Source organism: Symphodus melops (assembly GCF_947650265.1).
Source record: "Symphodus melops genome assembly, chromosome: 22".
Taxonomy (NCBI): domain Eukaryota; kingdom Metazoa; phylum Chordata; class Actinopteri; order Labriformes; family Labridae; genus Symphodus; species Symphodus melops.
This window is the reverse complement of record NC_136712.1, coordinates 11037441-11060026: the sequence shown is the minus strand read 5'-3', so window position 1 is coordinate 11060026 and position 22586 is coordinate 11037441. Positions and strand designations below refer to the sequence as shown.

The 22586-nt window shown below is 38.1% G+C and overlaps 1 protein-coding gene across 1 annotated transcript; it reads left to right on the top strand.

The window, feature by feature from the left end:
* Nucleotides 1-13163: 13163 nt before the first annotated feature.
* Nucleotides 13164-14741, top strand: LOC306818132 (general transcription factor II-I repeat domain-containing protein 2A-like; the record flags this gene model as incomplete). Its single annotated transcript, XM_079335507.1, has 1 exon — nucleotides 13164-14741. One exon carries the CDS (start codon nucleotides 13164-13166, stop codon nucleotides 14739-14741), a length of 1578 nt encoding a protein of 525 aa, XP_079191633.1.
* Between the last annotated feature and the right edge of the window lie 7845 nt (nucleotides 14742-22586).

The following is a 22586-nucleotide window of genomic DNA, read 5'->3' as shown; positions in this document are numbered from 1 at the left end:
AGTATAGTACTGCTGATGGCAGAGCATTTACTGACAGATGATTTTGGAGGCCACAGCAAAGGTCAGAGTGCTTATCCAGCAGCTGTCAACGAAAATGAATCACACACAGCCAAAGAGTATTCCACTTACTTTTTTGGTCTTTTTAGGTGGAGGAAGAGAAGCAAAGTAACCTGATACTTTAAAAGCTACAGATTGGTACCTAATAGTCCAACACACTGTCACTCCAGATTCCTAAAAAATGGCAGCCTGTTTAACTGCCCTATGCTGTGGAGTATGGTGACTTTCACACACAGCTGGCATTTCAATCATAAGAGACAAGTAAATGATTCAAAGATAAATATTTATTTTACATAATGTGTGATATTGAATGATTATTGGAGAATCTTCAGTGCTTTAAGTCTACAGCAGCAATATGTATCCCCTATGGATGCAGAAAGAGGTGGTGTTAGCTGATGATGTTGAGATGAAGAAGTTGATTGAACTCTGAAGATGGTTGATGATGTTATCTGAGGCTGATGGGATGAAAGCTGATCTAACTGAAGAATAGGGTTGACGGGAAAGGCTCGAGATATTGTCTGAGGATGAAGGGATAAAGACCAAAATGCAAAGATTGGGGTTGATGAGACAATTGCGGATACTGTGATCTGAGGCTGATGGGATAAAAAAATTTGATGGTTTGGTGGTAAAGGGGAGTTGAGGTTCGTTCTTAACAATGGCATGAATGAACTAGCGAAAGATAAACGTTTTTAAACAAGACAGCAGCAATATGCTAATGGTGAGGAAATATTGGATAGATGTGACCAGCTGATTATTACAACAACAACAAAAGGAGTGGTCGTGTGTGGAAAAGGGACGTAACGCTGTATAAGAATAACTATTAAAACAAGGGAACAGAATGTAGTCTTCTAACTGAACTTTTACTCAAGCTACCTTTGTTTTAAATGCTCAGGCCTCTACAGTCAAGATAGCAACAATAGAAAACCAACATACTGCTACATTTTTCACACTTTTCCTGCAACTCTCCATAACAAAAGTTATGCACTTTTAATTTCTCTGCCTTTAAATGGGTGGAATATCTCTCCAACCACTCTCAAAGTGTCAGAATACTTAATTATCAATCTGCCGCCCTATGCTTGTCCACTGGTGTACCGCAGGGATCTATCTACACTTTTATTTTGCTCGTATGTGAATAACTTGCTATCTGTATGTACTGAGGTTAACATTCAAATGTATGCTGACGCATAACACTGTTTTGTATGTGTATGGTTTAACAAAGGCAGAAGTTGCTTTCAAACTAACAGCCACAACTGTCAAAATTACAGCATAGCTTAATCAGTGCTGTCTCCAACTCAATGTGTTTAAAACTGTTGGCTCGTTTTTCACAAAAACAAATGACTCCAAAGAAAAAGATCCAGCTATACTTGTGTCAGGAGAATAACTACAGATTGTAAATAAATTCAAATACTTTGACATCATACTTGACTCCAACCTTAACTTTAAAGCACATGTGAAAAAAAGTCTGTAAACAATTAAATTCAACCTTGCCAAATTCAAATTTACAAGAAATTCCATGTCCACTGAAGCAGCTAAGATATACATGCATTCCATGATTTTCTCACATTTGACCTATTGTTTGACAAGGTACTGTATATTTACAGAAATGTTTTTAAATATGCAAATATGCATTGAAAGGCAATGATAATAAACAAGTGCTAAATGTTGTGAGAAGGTTGCAGTATGGTTCGGATATACTAAAAAAATGTGGAGGCTAAACTACTTTGGCTATATTAAAGAACTTTTGGTTTAAAACAGTCATAAATATATGTGATCATATTTAAACGTTTAAACGTAACTGATTAACATACAGTAGATACTGAGCTAATTTATGTAGATGTTGACACTAAGGTATATACTGTACACTACCTAACTGACAGTACAAAGTAGTCCACTTCCCTAAAGAAGACAACACTGACTTTGGGTTTTACCAAGCAATTTTTGTGTTGAACAATCCCATCTAAACTGACCTCAGGACCATATATTATGTCAGCTGATTTCAACTGCACATAAAAAAAAGAGAGCAGCTTTAAGATATTATGCTTGAAGGTTACCTTAAAGCTTCATAATTTGACATCTTGGGCCACTGTCCAAGCTACTGTATTTTGACGATTTGCGTATTCAAAATGTAGCAAAAGTAAACAAACCCATGGCGGTCTTTTTAAATGCAACAAAATCCATCTTATTCCAGACAGTAATTTAATCCTTCAGTGGTTAGCATGTAACAGATGGTGGGTTTGGAGTGACAGACCATCCGCAGTGAAATAGAGCCAGTAACTTCCTTAGGGAATAACTCTTGTTTCATCTCCTATCTCTACCTGTCACTTGTGTGCCAATTCATGCAGTCATTTTTTTTCACTGTTAGATTGTCTGAACTTCTTTTTCTCTCAGGGATTTACAGTCGAAACAAGGCATATTAGGGACGTTCAACTGTGATAAGGTGAATCAAGGTAACTGCTATCATCCCTCTTTATGTAGTAAATCTACAAGAGAAGATTCCATGGCACATTTGAACAATGTGAAAGCTTTGCTGTTCTTATTACCATCTCACCCATTTTTTTTAAATCTATGTCTTCTTTTTCACCATTCTTGTAGTTTCCCATTATTTTTCCATGCAAATCATTTTCTCAATTGACTTTCTTTCTCTCTTTACGACCATCTCTGTTACATTTCTATCTGCTTCTCTTTCTACCTCACTTGAGAATCATGGCCATGCCTCCCTTGGGGATAAACACACTAGCAATTCACATTCCTTCGGGCACACAAACAAACTGACCGGTCACACATGATGTTCATTGCGATTTAACAAGAGATTAAGCATCTCTACTGGAGCATTTTCTACTGTGCTGAATTTGCTTTGATAATTACTGGTATTTTCAGCATTTATTTCTCAATGGGAGGTAAAATATTTTAATATAGGCACACGTACTAAATCTCCAGTGCATTTTGATTATGGCAAATAAAAAAAGTGAAGCACAGTGGAATATTGCCATACTCAACTATTGAAATTAGACTTCTAATGTTTAACATTTGGAAACCAAGCAAATCACCTCATGATGAAGTGAGAGGAGCCTTTAACTTTCCCAGTAGGAGACATACTGGTTATAATATTTACAGACACTGATTCCTTTAGGTCGAACATTTTACCAGAGAGGTTTCTAAGTTATAAATTAAATGGCCATGCACGCATCGTTTGTAGTTGAGTCAGTGTGGATGTTTTATTCTTAGTTTTAAGCTTGTTGATTGATATCAGAAAAAAGAGACACATTAGAGTTTTAGTCTATAGCCTCTTCGTTGCCTTGCAGAATGAAACTTGGTTCTAATGTTTAATATGTTAATCGGAACAATGCATGGACCCTTAAGTTTTATTATTGCTACTATGGTCACTATCATTTTAAGATTGAAAGCATTAGTGTTACGATACACACCATGTATAGTATTAGGATCCAAACGCACGACTCAGAGACAGGTATACAATTAATAGTGTTCTTTAAAACAATACTCAATGTGAACAATGAGGGGGGTGAAGTGATTTCCGGGATCCGTGAGGCTGTGTCCATGCTCTCCATGAGCAGTGGGAAAAAAATGCAGGACAGAAGAACAGCAGGCAGGCAGAAGGTGAGTGTGGAGTCCTTAATGAGCAGGAAAGAACACAAGGAAATTAGTAACAAGGTTGAGCATGAGAAAAAACTACACTATCACTGAGAATTAACAAATTCGAGAAGACTCTACCACTGGAGATGAGACAATAATCCGACGAGGAGTGGATGCAGGTTCCTGGTATATATGCACTGGTTAATGAGACTCAGCTGGTTGCCACCCCCCCCCCCCCCGCTGATTAAAGATTGACGACTCACAGGTGATAAGAAACAGGATCAAGAAAGATGGGGAAAACACAAGTGGGCACCATACAGAACTGAATCATAAAAATTAGGGTGGCAGTAGCTAAGTCTGTGGGGATTTGGATTTGGAACCAGAGGGTTGCCAATTCAAGTCCCAATGCAGAGCATGTCTGGAAATTAGTCTGGTAGCAAGAGGTGCCAGGTTACTTGCTGAGCACTGCGAGGTGTATTTCAGCAAAACGTGAACCCCTACCACCTTGAGCACCATGAGTGCTCATCGTGGACTCGCTGTGGGCAGCCCGCTCACTCTGTTTGTATATGTGTGTATTTCAGCCTATGTGTTTGTGTAATATTTGTCAATAAAAGATTGTAAACAAAAATTTACATTTGTGAGATTAAAAAAGTGTATGTTCTTCTAACAATTGCAAATGAGAAAAAAATATTATAAATGCTGATCATGAGCTTATTAAATTAAGGGATTTGTTAAGGGATCAAGTATGTACAACACCACAGCCACGAATGTCTTAAAGGCAGGGTAGGTCATTTTCGAAAACAAGCAGGATTTTGAAAAGTCGCATCCTCTCCGTGCTCTATATTGACCCACCCCCTCCCCTCTGTGCTCCCTCCAAAGCTGCGCCCCTCACTTACAAGCACTAGCGCTATTGGTCCAGAATCTGATTTTTGCTCATGCTTTGAGTGTGGGTTCATGCATGCATCGGGTAGAGAGGCTTGATTGGATAAAACGTGTACCGAGTGGCGACGTTGGTTGAATTCTTTACGTGTTTACAACTGCTACATATGATGGATATTTTTCATTTCTTTTTCAGAGCACATCAGTTATTAACTACTGTAGATCCTTAAAGACAATTTCAACAAAAATCTTAAAAAGTGTATCTGGAGGAAATTACCTACCCTGCCTTTAAGACCACATATGTTTCTTCAACAACAACACTGTCATATCAAAGCAAATACAATACATTTTCCTGGTCTGAAAATGCCACACTGCAGGCAGTGCAATCACAGCGTCCACAAAACACAATTACCCAGTATCGTAAAACACTTACTGTATGTGATAAGTTTATGTCTGAATGTTACAAATTAAGACACTCATTTTGCATTCTACAGATACTGCAACAGCTAAAATACTATTGGCCATGTCAGTCAAGTTGAAATAGTCACAGTAGCAATCCTTACCTGTTTTAATAGTGTTATCCTGTTATCTAAACATAAGTGGCCATAGATGCTGGTCCTGGGTCCTGGTGTGGACTTGAAAATGTTGTCTACACTGGAGTTTTTAAAAGTCTATAGAAAGGTCAGTGTTTCCATCTTCTCCCATGTTAAGAGTAAAGTCTTATTCCTGCAAGTCAATATCTGACTATTCAAGCATAAGCTAAAAAAAAATACTTGTCCCTTTGTGCATAAATTATTTACCTATTTACTACCTCTGATAAGGAATCTGCTCCAATGTATAGTATGATGTCTGCTCTTGTAAGATTCTGTTGTATAAAGTTATTACACAATGAAAGAGATTGCCTCCTGGGTTTTCGGAAATACCTTTTAAAAGGTTGTTGCTTTTGACATCAATTTTTCTTAATATGCTGATATTTTTCAGCCAAAGGGTTTCAACTTTCAGAAGACTGATAGTGCGTTTAGAGACGGATGACTGGAAATCTCAGGAGCTGCCATTTAAATGGGAGCACAGCTTGGGTGTATTTGCCATAATTCACGGAGATTGAGTCCTGTCAGTGGAAACAAATGACAGTGGAACTATAAGCTAATGCGTTAGGTATACCTCCTGGACCACTCAGCCCAATAAAGTGTCCATTAGGAGCCTATTTGGGGAAAAATACAGTCTGTTGCTATAAGCAACACATTTTCTGCCAAGAACTTAAACATCTTGTCAGGAAGGGGGGAAAAAAGGAGGGGTGAGGGAAATAAAAGAGTCACTTTTGTTTGAACGAACAAAAATTGGACTTGAAATGTTGAAGAAAAAAAATTAATAACACAGTGATTTTCCTCTCTAAGCACATGGATGAAGTTCACTTTGCTGACTATTTTTCATAAAGTCATTTAAAGTAGGCGAAGATAAGACAAGGTGAACTTAAAGCACTTCTTTGCATCTCTCATAAGTATAAAAAAAAAAGAACAAAAAAAGAACAGACTCATACTTCAACAGTGGAAAACACCCTCCTGTCAGCTTCAATGTCATTCATGTGAGCAATGGTCTATCAATTCAAATGTGCTTGTACACATTAAAAAGCTGACAACACTGTAATTCTGTTGACGGAAAAGTCAAGCAGTCACCACACAATCAGACGGGCCAGCTTATTTATCGACACAGTACTTAACATGTCAAAATCAGATTAATAATAAATAATGACTCACCAATTATGATGGCTCAATTAGTCTGTGTATGTGCTCACAGCTGTTTGCTCTAATTACTGTTTGATGTAGCGAAAATTACTGCACACGCACATCCTCTTTAGTACATTATATGAATTAATTTTATGTTAACAGGACCTGAGAGCAACATTAAATGGATGTGTTACACCACTATATGAATTCCCATTGTCCGATATGAGCAAGATTTTAATTTGGATTCGAATGAATGACGCACTCAAGACCTACCTTTATCTCCAAGGAAAGTGTTAATTGCAAATTAAAAAGGGTAGAGACATACATCACCCACATAACTATATGTATCTAAACCCAAGAGTATACATATGTGCAATAACACAAATTCTCACAAATGCCACTTTATATGAACTAACACCTGCCTCGACTCTCACACACAAACAAAGAGATATGAGCAAACACACACAGCAGGGTGCTCTCATTAGCCTGTGCTAATGATTATAAATTCAATATTGTGTATTATTGAATAAACAGACTAAACAAAGTAATCAGCCTTAGTCTCTCCCCCTGAGGGACTTTGCTTGGCTTCTTTGTATTAATTAATACAGCAGCAACATATGGTTATTAGGGGTTTATAACACTTGCGTTATTTAATCCAGTAATTAAAATTTAAAGCTAGTAATGAAAGAGGCACAGTTTGAATAGAAACTAAATATTTTGTATTATATTTCTATAGTTTTTTTTTTTTGCCCTGTGTTTTCTTTAGAGGATTGTGAATCATGTTTAAAATCTGTGTAAAAAAACTAACCATTCCCAGCTTCCTTACCTGATGTTATTGTAGAGGTGTAAAAATAACCTGAGCCCTGCTTCATCATTATTACAGTCCTATGAATAGGAATAAGAACCTTCAGAGGAAAAACACTTTTGACAATTGATGCTTAATGAGTTAGGCTGTTGCTTAGGTTGTCAGTAAAAAGAGCACTTCATCAATTATGTATATGCTTTATTTGTCATTACATTAGGTAACAACACAGCCTGCTAAAAAATTCAGAGGCAAACATTCAATGGGGGTCCCTCCAACTAGCCTTACCATTATGCCATTGTCCCAAGCCTCTTTTTCTTTCTCTTTGTTTTTCACTCCAAGATGGATAATTCCTTTTAATTTTCCTTCAGTGACTTACATTTAAAAATGTTGGTTTACAATGGCAAGGGAGAACTCTCAGATGGTGTATTGGTGCCAAAACAGTGAACATAGAAATAAGGCTAAAATAGGAAGCAAGCAACCTGTTTCTAATTCAGTCTGATAAACTAAAGTATAGTCAACAATGACAGTCATGTGGTTATGTTGACAAAATAAATTCACAGTATGTACATTTAATTCCCTTTAATTTGAAATTTTGTGACCAAAGACTATGAGTTTTCTTTGTTTGAAAAATAGGAACATTTTTGAATTATAAACTTTGTGACTTTCTGGAAAGTCGAGATACGAATATGTGATTACAGGAGTATGTTTTCATCCTTGTTTGAATTTGTCTCCTGTGCTTTAACGAGCAGGAGAAAATATTCTTAAATCAGATATATGAGATGGTGGTTGAGGTGTGAATATGATGGTGGCAGAGTGAAGCTGCATTCTTATTCATGTCAGGATTTAATCCTGATGAGAGCAGGCTGAGAGATGAGCCTTGAAGATTGGATTCTGGAAATCAGGGAAACAAACAAATCTACATGCTTGCTTAAGGAATGAGTAGGACTCATCATGTGTTCTTACTGTTATAGGCTTTTACACACACATACACACCCCCATAGTCTTCTCCTTGCATACAAAACAGCTCCTAACTTGTTGGCAGAGCAGCGCAGAGTAATTTAGTGGGAGTACTAAATGGGATTTGATTACAGGCCTGTGGAAGACGAGTTGACCCTCTTAGTCGGTGTAGAAGCTGCAGTTCATCCACTCAGTTCTTCTGGCCCCTTCCACAGTAATGAGAGCCTCACTGAAGCAGTGGACCTTCACTCCCCGCACTGTTACCTTCTCACAACATGAACCCCGGCTCGCTCAGAGGTTTTAAAATGAGCTCGGGAACTCCCAAAGGTTCTTTAAGTCATAACAGGATTCTGCAGACCAGCAGAGGAGCACTTAAAACTCGACTATCATTCTGCCCGTCATTACTCATTATTATGGACATAGGTCACACCAGCACTGCAATTATCCTCAAAATCACATTTCATTGTGATTAAGTGGAGGTGGCTTTTTTGTCTAATTGTTGGAATGACGTGTGATTTATGGTAATGGATTAACATGAAGCTACAAAATTCTTTGCATTTTTATAAGCTGCCTCTAATAGCGCTATCAAGAAATGTTAAAAAAAACAGGTCTCTGGAAAGCTTTAATTTATTTATCAATTGTAAATGTATGTCAGTAATGTAACATACTTTACTATTTTCCCAGTGTATCAGCACTACTGTTGATTGGTGAAAATGTATTTCCAACTATTGGCAGCACTCTGTCAGCCAAATCAGAGGAGAAGAAAGACTATTAGTCTACATTAACAATCAAGGTTTTATTAGTCAAATATTTTAAATAAATTGCTCTCCATAATGTGTGATGAGCAAGAAAATATATACACATATAGAAAACTTTGTGAGCACTTTTCCATTGGCATTGTTTATCTATAGCTTAACTTTTCGCTTTTGGCAGAATAGCCTGTGGGGCTAGATTTAAATAATTATATTCACTTTAGAGAAATACAAAAAAGGGCTTTTTGGTGAGAAATGTGCGCAATTTATCAGGGTAACAGTATATCCATTTATTTAATTCCTATAAGTCCGGCCTGGCTTAGGTTCAGCAACAATTGGAATACAACTTTGATCTGGTCCATTATTCCAACCTAAAGGCAATTTATGGTAATTGCACCTATTCATACAAACGCTATACAGAAGCCCCCAGTGCCGCCTCAACTTTGAAGCCATTTACATCTGAATATATGTTTTAGTTTGACTAGTTAGCAGCAGAACAAGATCTTGTGAACCACAGGTCTGTAGTAAAAGAGGTTGTAAACTTAAATTAAAGAGATGATATATAAGTAAAATTAGTAAGTAAGTAAAATTTATTTATATAGCACTTTTCGCAGGCAGGGGCCACAAAGTGCTTCACAAACAGGGTTTAAAAACATCACAAGCAATATACAGACAGTACAAAAATCATAGCAGCCCTAAAAGAGACTAATTAAAAGCCTGGACAAATAAAAACGTCTTCAGTTGACTCTTGAAAGTGTCAACTGAATCAATTGAGCGCAAGGATGATGGAAATATCAGGAAATGGTCACCTATTTGTACATCTTTAAGGCATGGTACAGGGTTATTATTTGTGATGAATTAGGGTCAAGATTTTTGTACATTTAGTCTCTGATTTGATCTGTGACCATACCAGCTCCCAAGGGGTATATCATGGTCTTTAGCAGCTGAATGCTTATATTAAATGGACTTGAGCTTGTGAAGTGCTTTTCTAGTCTTCTGACTACTCAAAGTGCTATTACACCGCATGTCACACCTACCCATTCACACATTGATGGCAGTGGTTGCTATGTGTATTGACCATCAATCAGAACTAGTCCCGTTCATAATACAGTCAGACACCCCTGATGGAGCAGGGGGAGCAATTCGGAGGTTTAGTGTCTTGCCCAAGACCACTTAACTTTCCGGGTGAGAGACGTCCTCCATTTTAATAAAAATTTATATTTAAAAAATTGCGAGTCACTTTCGCTTTGCAAATTTAGCTCATCTGCTGACTAAAGAGGTAAATAAATAAAGGCCAGCTAAATCAAAGGATAATTCCTAATGACAAGAGAACCAGTTAACCACAAAATGTAAAAGCTTTTCCTTGAAGGTAATTGTTTCCCCTGGTAGTCTCACTTTAATTCTCCGGTTCTCCTGTGAATTTCCTTCCCCGTCTCTTTCTGCCTCTCTCTCTCTCTCTCTCTCTCTCTCCCTCTCCGTCTCTCAAGCACAGATACTCAGGCGGTCAGGATGACTGATGAAAGGAATGCCCAAGTTGTCTAAAGCTATTCTCTACACACATCTGTCAGCCAAGCGGTCTTCAAAGGCAGAGTGATGGAGAAAGACAGAAATGGTGAGATTGGGTGGAATGACATAGACAGAGAAGGTATGAAAATGAAAAGAAGAGGATTGGAAAAGATAAGATAATGCGATAATTGAAGAGGTAGAAAACAGCAGCGCGAACATATGAGCAGGGGGGAAGGATGCCCATGAAAAAAAATGACAGAGTGAAGGGATGAAAGTGCTGTGTCAATTTATATTGACAGATGAAGTTAAAAAGCAGCTTTTGTTTCTTTATTTAGGATAACAGAAATTATCCCCCAGTAAATTAAGTAAGGACTTAAAAGATAAGAAAAAATGATGTCAGAGATGTGCTTTCAGCCCATTAATGAACAAAACAAAAGATATCCATAAAGGAAGTTGTATAATTGGAAAAAAATTATACACCGAAAAAAGTACTTCTATACCACAAGAAATAATGATGCTGGATTCATACCCTTTTCTTTTCAGTGGAGGTATTCATATCATTTATGCTGCAATTACTATAAAGTGTGTGCAGATTGCTGAAAGGGCCATCTTCCTGAGTAGTATAAACGTTAATTGAAAAATAAAAATGACACCCACACAATACTGTGGAAAAATAAGGCACGCCAGGAGAGGATATTTCTCGACAGTCTAAAGTGGTCGTCCTAGCAGTTGACTAGCACTGCTCTGTTTCATCACCTGTCACTTTACTTTAGTGTCTGTTGTCGTTGCTCTTGAAGATATGCTTCAGCCAAGAAATATATATTGAAACCATTTTTCATCACCACTGGGAATTGGGCACGTTATAAATGAGCTGCAGCTTCTCTGTGCTAATATTGGCTGGTTAACAAAGAACACATTAAATAAGTAGCAAAACTGACACTGCAGTCTTCAGTTTAGTGCTCCTTGTGAATAGTGAAGCTGATTCAGTGTGACATTTTATTAAACTGATATGTGAGGTCTTTTGGCGAGTTCCAAAATAATCTGAAGTGAGCTGAACATAGGCAATCAGCTGGAGCTGATAATACACTTGTTGACATTATTGCTGAAAGAAAGACTTTGTAATCAATACAACTCTTTTAAATTCAGGATAGGCAAAAAAGCTAGCAGCCAGTTAAGATTCAAGATGAAAGAATGAAAAAGAGAAAAAGCAAATTTGGTTTACTCAAGTCTTGTTTTATTTTAGAAAAAGTGATATGAAAGGTTTTTGCCTAAACAGCCTCTGACTCTACTTTCTATGAAATGAACATATACAGATATAAGGCTTGTATAACCATTTCATTCACTGTCATTTATTTATTTTTCCAAGTTTTTAATTTTTGTCATGGCTGGTGAAAAACTGGGAACTGGACACAATTGCAGATTAATGAAAAAATGATTTATTTAAACCATAAGGAAACACAGGTCAACAAGAACCAACATTCGAGTTCTGCATAGGAAACCCTGGACCAAGGAGATGAGAAAGTGCAGCAACTTTTAAAACGACTCGTGCATCCGACTGTTCACAATTCCTTTTGGTTTCTATATTGATTTAACTCGTAATTTGTGACTTTGTGTTTACCTTATTTATTTATATTGTTTTTTGTGTGTGAAAAAGGTGAACATTGCTTTTATACTTTCTTATATCATCATCATTTGGAGAGATGCTTAGCTGTTATTTTATGTTGATTAAATACAAAAAATTGTAATAGGCCTATAAAACCTTGTTTATAAAAAAGGGAAAAAGGACGCAGATCATGGAAGTTAGTTCTGCAATAATTTGCCTCAAACAAACCCAGAGGTGAACTACGAACGTGATGTTGTTGTTGCAAAACCATCAAAGGGAAGAATCCTGGTATCTTATATAGCCTACCTTATATTTTCAGTCACACCTTGTGGTTATTAGGATTATTTTACTGGTAAGAAGGCACAGGGGAACGAATTTTAGATGAGCTTTTTGTTGTCCATTTTCTGAAACTGCAGTTTCACCACGGCATACCCACGTCGCTAACCTCCGCCGCCGTCGCATTATTGCGTTGCCTAGAGGAAATGCAGTTGGATTGTCAAAACAATGTGATCACCTTTCCCGAAGCTCTTCATGAATTCTCCTAATACAATCCACTTAAGTAGATAGTAGGGACAATCCAAATGCACCCCAAGACTAAATACACAAGGTAATCAAACTTAGGTGAGACCAAATAGACACAGGTAAAGACAATCGGGGCAATCAAGACAGGAGGGCAATAGAGCGAGGCTGGATCAAGACAACACTGAGGACTAAAACTACAAAATCAAACAGGAAACACTTCAGACTGAACTGGGAAACATTTATAGAAACACAAGGGAAACAAGCAGCACTCGGAAAGAATGAAAACTAAATCAAGATAAGAAATCAAACATCTGAAATACAACATAAGCAAAACAAAACCCATGACAGTTTTACAGTCAACTTTCACTTTGACAGAACAGGGGCCTAACATGCTAGCTTGTGTCAAAGAGCTTTTCTGACAACTTTCTGATTTTTTTTTTTAAATCTTGCTTTTAGCACAACCGGTGTCAAGTTGGTTTTCTGAGCTCTCAAACAGAATGCTAATGAGTCAATTACATTATTTTGATCTGTACTATAGTGTTGGTAAATGGATTCCAGCTTGTACATGTAGACCAGGGGTGGGGAACCTCCGGCCTCCTGGCCGTATGTGGCCCGTGAGACCATTTCAAACGGCCCGCAACGCAATCAAATTTTACACTGATAGTTTGAGTAGACGTAAAATAATGTGGAAAAAATATTTTTCTGAAACAAAACAGACGGCTATTTATTTCCGAGTGTGCCTAGTTTGTGGCGAGGCGCTGGTAGTAATGAAAAAGGCAAATGTCGAGCGCCATTACAGCTTGAAACATGCTAAACTCCACGAGTTGAGAGGACAAATGTGTTTGGATAAGATTAATGCTCTTCGTCAGAGTTTGGATGCCCAACAAGCAGCTTTTACACGACCACAGACTGACAGAGAGAATATTAATATTAATGCAAGTTTTGTGGTGAGTGAATTAACAGCCACGAAGCTCAAACCTCATGCTGAAGGAGAGTTTGTGAAGGATTGCCTCGTAGCCGCCGACAAAGTGAAATTATTTCAGAGCGTCAGTTTGTCTCGACGAACCATTGCAGACAGGGTAACTGACATGGCAAAAGATATCAAAAAAACACTAAAGGACACTGCAAGAGACTTTGAGTATTTTTCTCTGGCCTGTGATGAGACAACAGACATCACAAACACTACGCAGTTTGCCATTTTTGTGCGTGGGATTACCGCCGAGTTTGAAACGAAGGAGGAGTTGCTGTCTTTGCAAGCCATGCATGGCACTACCAAAGGTGAGGATTTGTTCAATCAAGTTGTTGTGGCCATGAACAATTTTGAACTGCCATTTGAGAAGTTGAGCGGCATCGCCACTGATGGAGCACCCGCAATAGTTGGCGCGCAAAAAGGATTGACTGCATTCGTCAAAAAAGAATTGAGCCGCCTGAGTCTGGATCCAAGTGATTTAGTTGTATGCCACAGTATCATACATCAAGAGAGTCTGTGTGCAAATTCCCTGAAGCTTAAAAATGTGATGAACACATTCGTGCCCACCATAAACTTTATTAAAGGCAGAGGGCTGAACAACCGCCAGTTCAAGGAGCTACTCAGCGAGTTTGAGCCAGATTATAGTGATCTGGTTTATCATTGTGAAGTGCGATGGCTGAGCCGTGCAAATATGCTTGCATGGTTTTATACACTGCGGGAAGAAGTCAGACTCTTTATGGAGATGAAGGAGAAACCAGTCATGGAGCTCAGTGATGGCAAGTTCCTCAGTGATCTGGCCTTCATGGTGGACATCACCAAGCACCTGTCAGAACTAAACATCAAGCTGCAAGGTCCCAACCAGCTCATCAGCTCTCTGCTTTCAAATGTGAAATCATTTGAAGTAAAGTTAAGGCTGTGGCAAGGACAGCTGGAAAGGGGAAACACTGTGCACTTTCCCACCCTGCAAGAACAAAAGCCTGATGTTACCACTGAATATGCCGGTGAGTGTGCAAAACTTATTCAGGCATTTGATGAGAGGTTTCACGATGTGAAAAATGTACAAAAGGAACTGGACATGTTTGCTACACCGTTTAATGTGCAACCATCCGATGTGCCAGACAACCTCCAAATGGAAATAATTGAGCTGCAAAACAACAACGAGCTCAAAGCTAAGTACAACAACCTCTCTCTACTGGAGTTTTACAAACTGTACGTTCGTGCTGAGGATTTTCCCATCCTGAGGAGACATGCCCTGAAGTTTGCATCTCTGTTTGGTACAATGTACCGCTGTGAACAGTTCTTATCAAAACTGACTCTTGCAATGACTCGCTTCCGCTCAAGACTGACTGACCCAAACTTGGAAAACCAGCTTTGAGTAGCATCATCATCACAGCCAGCTGACATCAGACGCCTCGCCAAAGAGAAACAGTTCCAGCCGTCGCACTAGGTGAGCCTGACATGCATAGAAATGCAGCAATCATGAGGCTTAGTAACACAGTGGTTATAGACTTTTTTTGTCTTTTTTTTTTGCATCTCTAGGTATGTGTTCAAACTAGTATGGCCCTCTGAGGACTTTATAAAAATTGAAATGGCCCTTGATATGAAAAAGGTTCCCCACCCCTGATGTAGACCTATAGTGCTTTTCTTGTATGTTTTAGTCTTCTGACTGCTCAAAGAGATTTTACGCACTTTCCTATGCATTCTCACCAATCCGCACACTGATGGTGGAGATTGCTATGTAAAGTGACCATAGAAAGTAACTAATATACATTTAAAAACATTGATACGCCACTGAGAAAGCAGTGGGGCACCCCAGGGTTAAATTTTATTTAACCTTTATTTAAACAGGATGAGAAAAAGTAATTGAGATTAAAAATCTCTTTTCCAAGAATGTCCTGGAAATGTCTTTCCCAAGGAAACGTGGCCGCATCCACTAGCTAATTGACTGACCAACAGACATTCAAGATATATTTACCTCTTATTTAAATGAGTAGGCTTTACAATACAATGTTTTTTAACATTAAATTGTACAATTGGAACCCTTGCTGCTCATATGCACTCGTCATGTTATCCATCATTTTTTGAGTTTCCCTCTGTCAACACTGGATTTTTCATGAGTAGGTATGTTGCAGTGCAGGATGTTATTATTTATTTTCATTGCATTTCCTCTCCCTTTCACAGTTTGCAAAGGTAAGCATCTTTTGCTAAAGTTTGGTGAGAAGAGCATTTCCTGGGTTACCAGTGGCAGCATGGTTTGCGAAGCTTTCCTCTCTCTCTGTTACTTTAACACACACCTCCATGGCCTCGTGCTGCCAGGCGAGCTCTGTCGAGTCCACAACAGAATACAGTAATGAATTTAAAAAGCCGCCAAACTTCTCTCCTGGCCTTAGGACTCAATTTCCCTCGGCAGCGTATTGAGTTGGAATCAGATAACTGCCAGAAAGTGTGGAAAATCTAATGCATATCAAGTGAAGAGACATGCTGACAATCCCGAGTGACAGAAACACTGTGCTCTGTACTTGCAAAAAAACAAACCCAGCATAAAGCTGAAAGGATTGGAAAGGGGGAGGGGAGAGGGAGAGCATAAGTGGGAAGGGGATGGGTGAGAGTTATTTATTTTTCCTTTAGGAGACAGTAACCAAAATGGTCTTTGGAGCCCATGCATGATATGTGAAGCAATTTACTTCCAGGGGTCAGCCCTATGTGATAGCGGCTTTATGTGTGTTTATAGGCTTTAGGAAAACATGTTCCTGGTATACCTGATTCTCAAGACTTTTCCCCCCTGCCTGTAGCTATTGGGTTTGTGAATCCTTGAAACATATTTTCATTTTAACTGAATTGAAGCCTGTAGTCCTTTCTTTCTTAACCACCAGAGCGGCCAGTAGGTCCCACCTGTCTAGTCACCATATTACATAAACTTATTAAAGCTTATTATCTTTTAATCTCCCTGGCATGATTAAAGCCTCTCTTATCAATGTTTTTATAACTTTATTATATAACTATGTGTAATTACAGAGGAGGCTTACAGGGCGATTAAACGAGCCCAGAGAGAAACATAGCCAGGTATTTAGTCCTTTTAAGCTCCAAGACGTTTTTTTGGAGTCAATTTGGCATTTCGGTCTTGTCACAAAAAAAAGCTCAGTACACGATCTGCCTGGCAGTACATGCAAAGAAATTGAGCTACAAGCTAGTGCAGCATTTAGCAGCTTAAGAGCCTGGAAAGAAATGCAGTCTTATGCTTCTCTGCTGTCTCGCCTTGTCTTAAAAATAAGCAAGTGTCACTTTAATCACTTCTCATCTTCAGTATATGTGGTGATAATTTTCTGTCTGTGCTTAGAATGAAGATATAGGCTGTCTGTCTTGGTGTTATGTCCAAGATTTCTTTGTTTTGTCCTTGTTGTTTATTCTGTGCTTGGTAAAAAGCACCAGTCACTTTTTAACAAATGAACTGTAAGTTTGAAGAAAAAAATACAAACTGACAATGAATGGATTGCTGAAACCCGTCGGTTTTAGCTCCACTTTCTGTTTTTAATAGATGCACTATGTGACATTTCTAACTTTTAAAATTCTGCTGCCATCCATATTAACAGAAAAATTAATTAAAACTCCAGCAACCTTTGCCTCTCTGAATTAAAAGCCACTAAATGAATCCTGCAGCCTGAAGTTTAGTGTTGAGTACTCCCGGGGTTTAACCCAAAATCATAAGATGGTTTTGCTGCAGGAACAAATGGAGTATTTGGAGTTTGGAAACTTAAAGTGTGCTGCTTAAAAGGGTGTCTGCAAGTGACATAAATAGAAAAGAAAGAGCAATAAGCAGCGTAAAATACAAAAGAGACAGGCTGCAAAACTGAAGATTTGTACTTTCTCTTCTTGTCAATTAGTTTTAATGGGTGAGCCATTGCCTCCTTCCTATCGCAACCTGACATATGGTATTATTATACAGTACCCTAAGGAACACAACTTCCACTGATTTTAAACTAATGGTATTCTAAGAGGGAGGCTTGTTCCATTTTCCTAAAGTTTTATGTATGCAGTAAAGGATTTCCTGTTTTTTTGTTTTTTTTTCGAAGTCCGATACAAAAGCTTGTTTGAACATTCAGAACATTATTTGAGCTTCAGGAATACGGAACAAAAGATTCCGAATGAAATATTAACCAACTTGTCTGTTAATCTTTAGTCTCTGATTATGGTAACCTTTTAATTTGTGAATGACTTTTGTGTCTCTTTATCTATATCAGGGGTGCTCACACTTTTTCAGCATGGGAGCTACTTATAAAATGACCAAGTCAAAATGATCTACCTAATAACATGAAAAACATATATTTATTTAGAATTTAGCTCTATACCTGTATATTAAGTGTTTGGTATAGGTTGTGGAGAGAGAGAGAGAGAGAGAGAGAGAATGATTCTGGCCTTTGTATGTAACTGGGTCCTGGTCTTCATGTCTCTCTCCTGTCTCATCCTCTGTTGAATTTTTTAAAATCAAAAGTCCAAGTATACTACTGACTCAAGATTACTGATTACTTTAACTGTAATGACATGTTTAGTTACATTATTACTTAATCCACCCAAATAATATTATTGATGGATAACTCATGCTGTGACTGAACATGGCCTTGAAATATTCTGATTCATTGCATATCCTTTAGTTTTCCAGCCTAAGCTACATTTACATCTATTTTTTATGTTTCATCTGTCGGCTCCTTCACTGTTTCTCATTCTCTTAGCTTATTACAGTTCTCACCTTTCCTCCTCTTTGCCTGATGACCCTCTGCCTTTCTTGCTGCAACAAATGATAACTTGACTGATGCAGCCTTTTAACACTACGTTACATATTTTAATATTCATTCAGCAAATACAGTCACATCGCGATTGTCTTTACTTTCGGTTTTAATGAAACGAAACTTAAGAGGAAAATGCTGAGGCGCGGAGCCGGGGTTTTTATTTATAGTGAGGACGGACGATAGGCTGACGTCTACTTTATAATGCTTTGCGATCTACCCACACTGCCTTCGCGATCGACTGGTAGATCGCGATCGACTGGTAGATCGCGATCGACGTATTGAGCACCCCTGATCTATATACTGTATCTCATATCTATCGTAATATGTTTAGTGTGTTTCATGCACAGTGGTAGCTTGGTATTGGTCAGGTTTTTTTTAAGTATCCTGAATATGCATTGTGCATTGAAACCTTGGTCTTTGAGTCACAATTCCACTAATCCCAAATTCAGATTCTAAAGGACCTGCAGACCTGAACTCAATCAGAAACCAGAGAATTGTGGCAAACCATTTCCAGATTTTGTACACTTTGACTGCAAAACCATGATGAAAAACCTAAATAATATCATGACATTTGCTATTTGAAAAAGATTAAAGATAACTAGCATCTTTAGGATTACTTCAGTTTGGAAAAAATGAAAATCACATTCTTCATTTCTTTTATAATTCTATAATAGGGTTTAAAAAGTGGTGTGTTGTTCATATCTGTTGGATATATTCTAACTTTTAGGTACCATCCATGACTTAAGGCCACCCTAAGCTGTCATATCAAAGCTTTTTTTTAAATACAGACTGTATCAATATTAATCACAGGGAAATGCAGATCCTCCCTCTGTTTGAAAGTTACCCCTAAGGGCCTTATAGTTTTTTGTATCAACAGTAAAACAGGCTTTTTCAGAACAAATATTACAATCGCATGTAGATGCCATAACAATCTATTGCAGCAGTGAAAGCGGTACAACTTATTACGTGCAGATAAAGTGACTGAAAAATCGAAATGGAGACTGTCAGTGTGGGTGTTGAGAAAGGCTGATTTCCTTTTTCTAGCTTTTGCTGACTGCAACTTGCAATGTGATTCTGGTGAATTGTCTTCTAAATCCCTCTCAGAAAATGTCAACACAGTCTGGGAGGACATTTTTTTATGCTAAGCCCTCCCCCCATGAAATAGTTAAAGCTCAATAATAAATAAACACTGACGAGAGCTGTTTCCAGTAAACTAAACAATAAAAGGAAAAATGGTGGAAATGGAATTAAACATTTTATGTTGCAGACATTTAAGCTGCCACTGTGGACTTACTTTTTCTCTTTGTTATGACAGGAGTGTGTTGGAGTGTAAGTGGAACATTTTAGCGTTCTACCTGTTCATCTTTCCCTCAAGCACAAATCTTACTTTGCTGATGTCATTGTGAGCTGATGCATACCATTTCCTTTTGACTGAAACTCATTTGTTTTGGAATAAGTGCACTGGAATGGAAGAATACCTTTGAAGATTATGAAAGTTCCTCCTTTGAGTGGAGGGGAAAAAAAGTGCAATTTAAAACTGTCTCAAGGTGAAGAAACACAGTGAGTGTTGTCATACGTGGATGCTACATCCAAGCATTCAATATTACAATACAGAAGGGAGCTATTGTGTGTGACTTCCAGTTGGTTTCTGCAGAGTTATTGCTGCATGTTCCCACTCGGACTGTTTGCTTGTGATCTTTAACTTTGTGGAAAGAGTCATCAGTCAGATTGAGCACATCCCTCCCTTATGAATTTACAGTCATGCACAAGATGTAAAACGAACGCCCCCCCCCCAAAAAAAATAAATGTTTTCCATTTCTTTCTTTTGTTCTTTTTCCTCTTTTGTTGTATATGGATCTTTGATTGGAGGTACTGTATATTAGCAACAGAGTGGCATGCAATCATGACACATAAAGTGATAAAACAGGCTTTTAGCACCCCTCCTTGGGAGACATGAGGCAGAAAGAAGACATCCTTCCTCCCCTCATTACTCGCTGACAGTATTTTGGCACTGGCATCACTCCATCTTTATCTCCAAAGGGAGAAGATGCTTCTCTTATTTCCACCTCCTGAATAGTTCTCAAACTTTACTTTCTAATGAAAGTCTTCCCTTCTTTTATACTTTTTCCTCCATCACATTTGCCTCCAACTGATCCTCCACTGTTCATCCAAAAAATGTTCCTTCATATAATCATGTAAATCTAAATTATGGAACAGACATGAGCATTATGTTGAATTAAAGTAGAATAAAAACTTTGAAAACTATGAATGAAAGAAAACGATAACCTTACAATTTCACCTCTGAGGATGCATACAGGATTAACTTTTTTGTTTTAATCTGCACTTTTACTTAGTTTAAATATAAATATCAGGCTTTTGATGAATACATTTTATTCTCAACAGTTTCTGTGCGCATGTTGGCACGAACAGAGCAATTACAGCTGACTTGGCAAAAATAGGACTTCAGCTACAGTCCGGCTTGCAGAATCTGCAGCTTTTTGCAGATATCAAATGTAATTATGGCATTGACTTTCTGACTATGATAAGTGACCTGGGAGGAGTGTTTGAAGCGTCCTTAAAGGCAATCAGATGGCGAGTTTCAGCCGCCTCACCGCTGTCAAATGCATTTTCTATTTAAATTACACTTATTTTCACTGACATGAGCTCACACCGAGTGTAGATTCAAAGGTATGTTTCAGAGCTTCAGCTCCTGCATCTCCCTGTGTTTAATGTCTCAGCTTCTCTCATTTACTAGATCATAAGCATCAGGAGGAGGGAGGGAATCCAGGGAATTGAAATAATATGTAAATGGAAAGTGGAATACTGATGTGCTGTGGTTGAGGACAAACCACAGCCTGATAAGGATTTCATACAGAGATATAGGCACAAATGAGCTCAAATTGTGAGAACAGTTTGTGGTAACTGTGATGAGTTGCACAGTGAGAAGATTTTTACAGGCTTTATAGGTCTAATTCAATCCTGAATGACAGGAAGCATTTGTACCATGTGCATGTACCTTGTTGTGTTCCCGACTTCAGGGAATGTGTGGCTTCTCACTCCCAAGAAGTTCCTGCAGCATATCCTCACACAGATCTAAAGTTTGAATATCTTGAGTCAACAGATAAACAAGCTCTTATCTTACCTGACATTAAACAAAGCTGATGAAGAAATTATAATTTTCTCACATGATCTCGGAATTCAACAAACAAGCGGAAAAAAAAGATTCCACTAAACTACTATGCGTTTAAGCTTACAGGTAGTAATTCACATAAGTATGTACAAACCTTAAGAAATCCATCCACCCATCATCACTTTTACCATTCTGTTCACTGGGGACTGAAGCCGATTTCAGCTGTCATAGGTTGAGAGGCAGGGTACACCCTGGCCTTGTTGCCAGTCAACCACAGGGATAACATATAGAGACAGACAACATCCTCACATTCATACCTTCAGGCAATTTAGGGTCACCAATTAACCTAAACAGCATGCTCCTGTAACAGGGTCATATATGTTTGTGCATGTTTAACTGTTTGTTCTTATAATTACACAAAATTACCTGGCAATTGTCTGTTAAGTCTTGTTTTGTAGTCCGCAGGCCCTCCTTCCTTGTTTTTTTTTCTTCTTTGGTTGTTATTATGTATTCGTTTTGCCGCCTCCCCTCTGCCCTTTCTAACAAATGCCTTCGGGAGAGGTGGGTGTCCATTGTTTTGTCTAAGTTTTTATCACCTTCCATCCTTTAATTACTATGTTATTTTTTGGATATTTATGTTTTTCAGAATGTTTTGCTGTCTTTTCTTTAGTCTTTGGTACATTGATTTCATTGAATTATTCTAAATATGTATTATTTTATTTGTTGTAAGGAAAATAGCTTGCCGTATGCAACAATGTAAGCTAGCTTACGTGCACGCACATTAATACATGTTGTACTTCTGTTTAGAGTCTGGAGCAGACTGAGGAGTTGATTGAAAATTTTGTCTGTGCTTTTCTGTTGCCAGGTATGTTTTGTATTTTGTGTAAATTGTAAATTCTATGTTGATTCTGTGAAATCCTCGCGGGCCCCTTTCTTACAAATGCCTTCAGGAGAGAGTCTGGAGCGGACTGAGGAGTTGATTGAACATTTTGTCTGTGCTTTTCTGTCGCCAGATTAAAGAGTTGAAAGAATCCCGGTGTCACAGAGTAAATTTCACAACGCAGATTTCCACTGGTTACACTCAATTTAGTTAATTAAATAGGAAGATGTGAAGATTTGACAAAGCATTAAATCAGCAAACTAATATTCAGAGGCCTGAATCTGATCTTGGATTCAACTCCATATTCAATTAAGAACGATTCTCCACTGAACTAGAGGCAAACAAAAAGGGCACTCTTCACATTTTTAAAGAGGCCGGTAAGATGACATTTAAACAAAATCACAAAAACAAACAGAGCATGCTCAG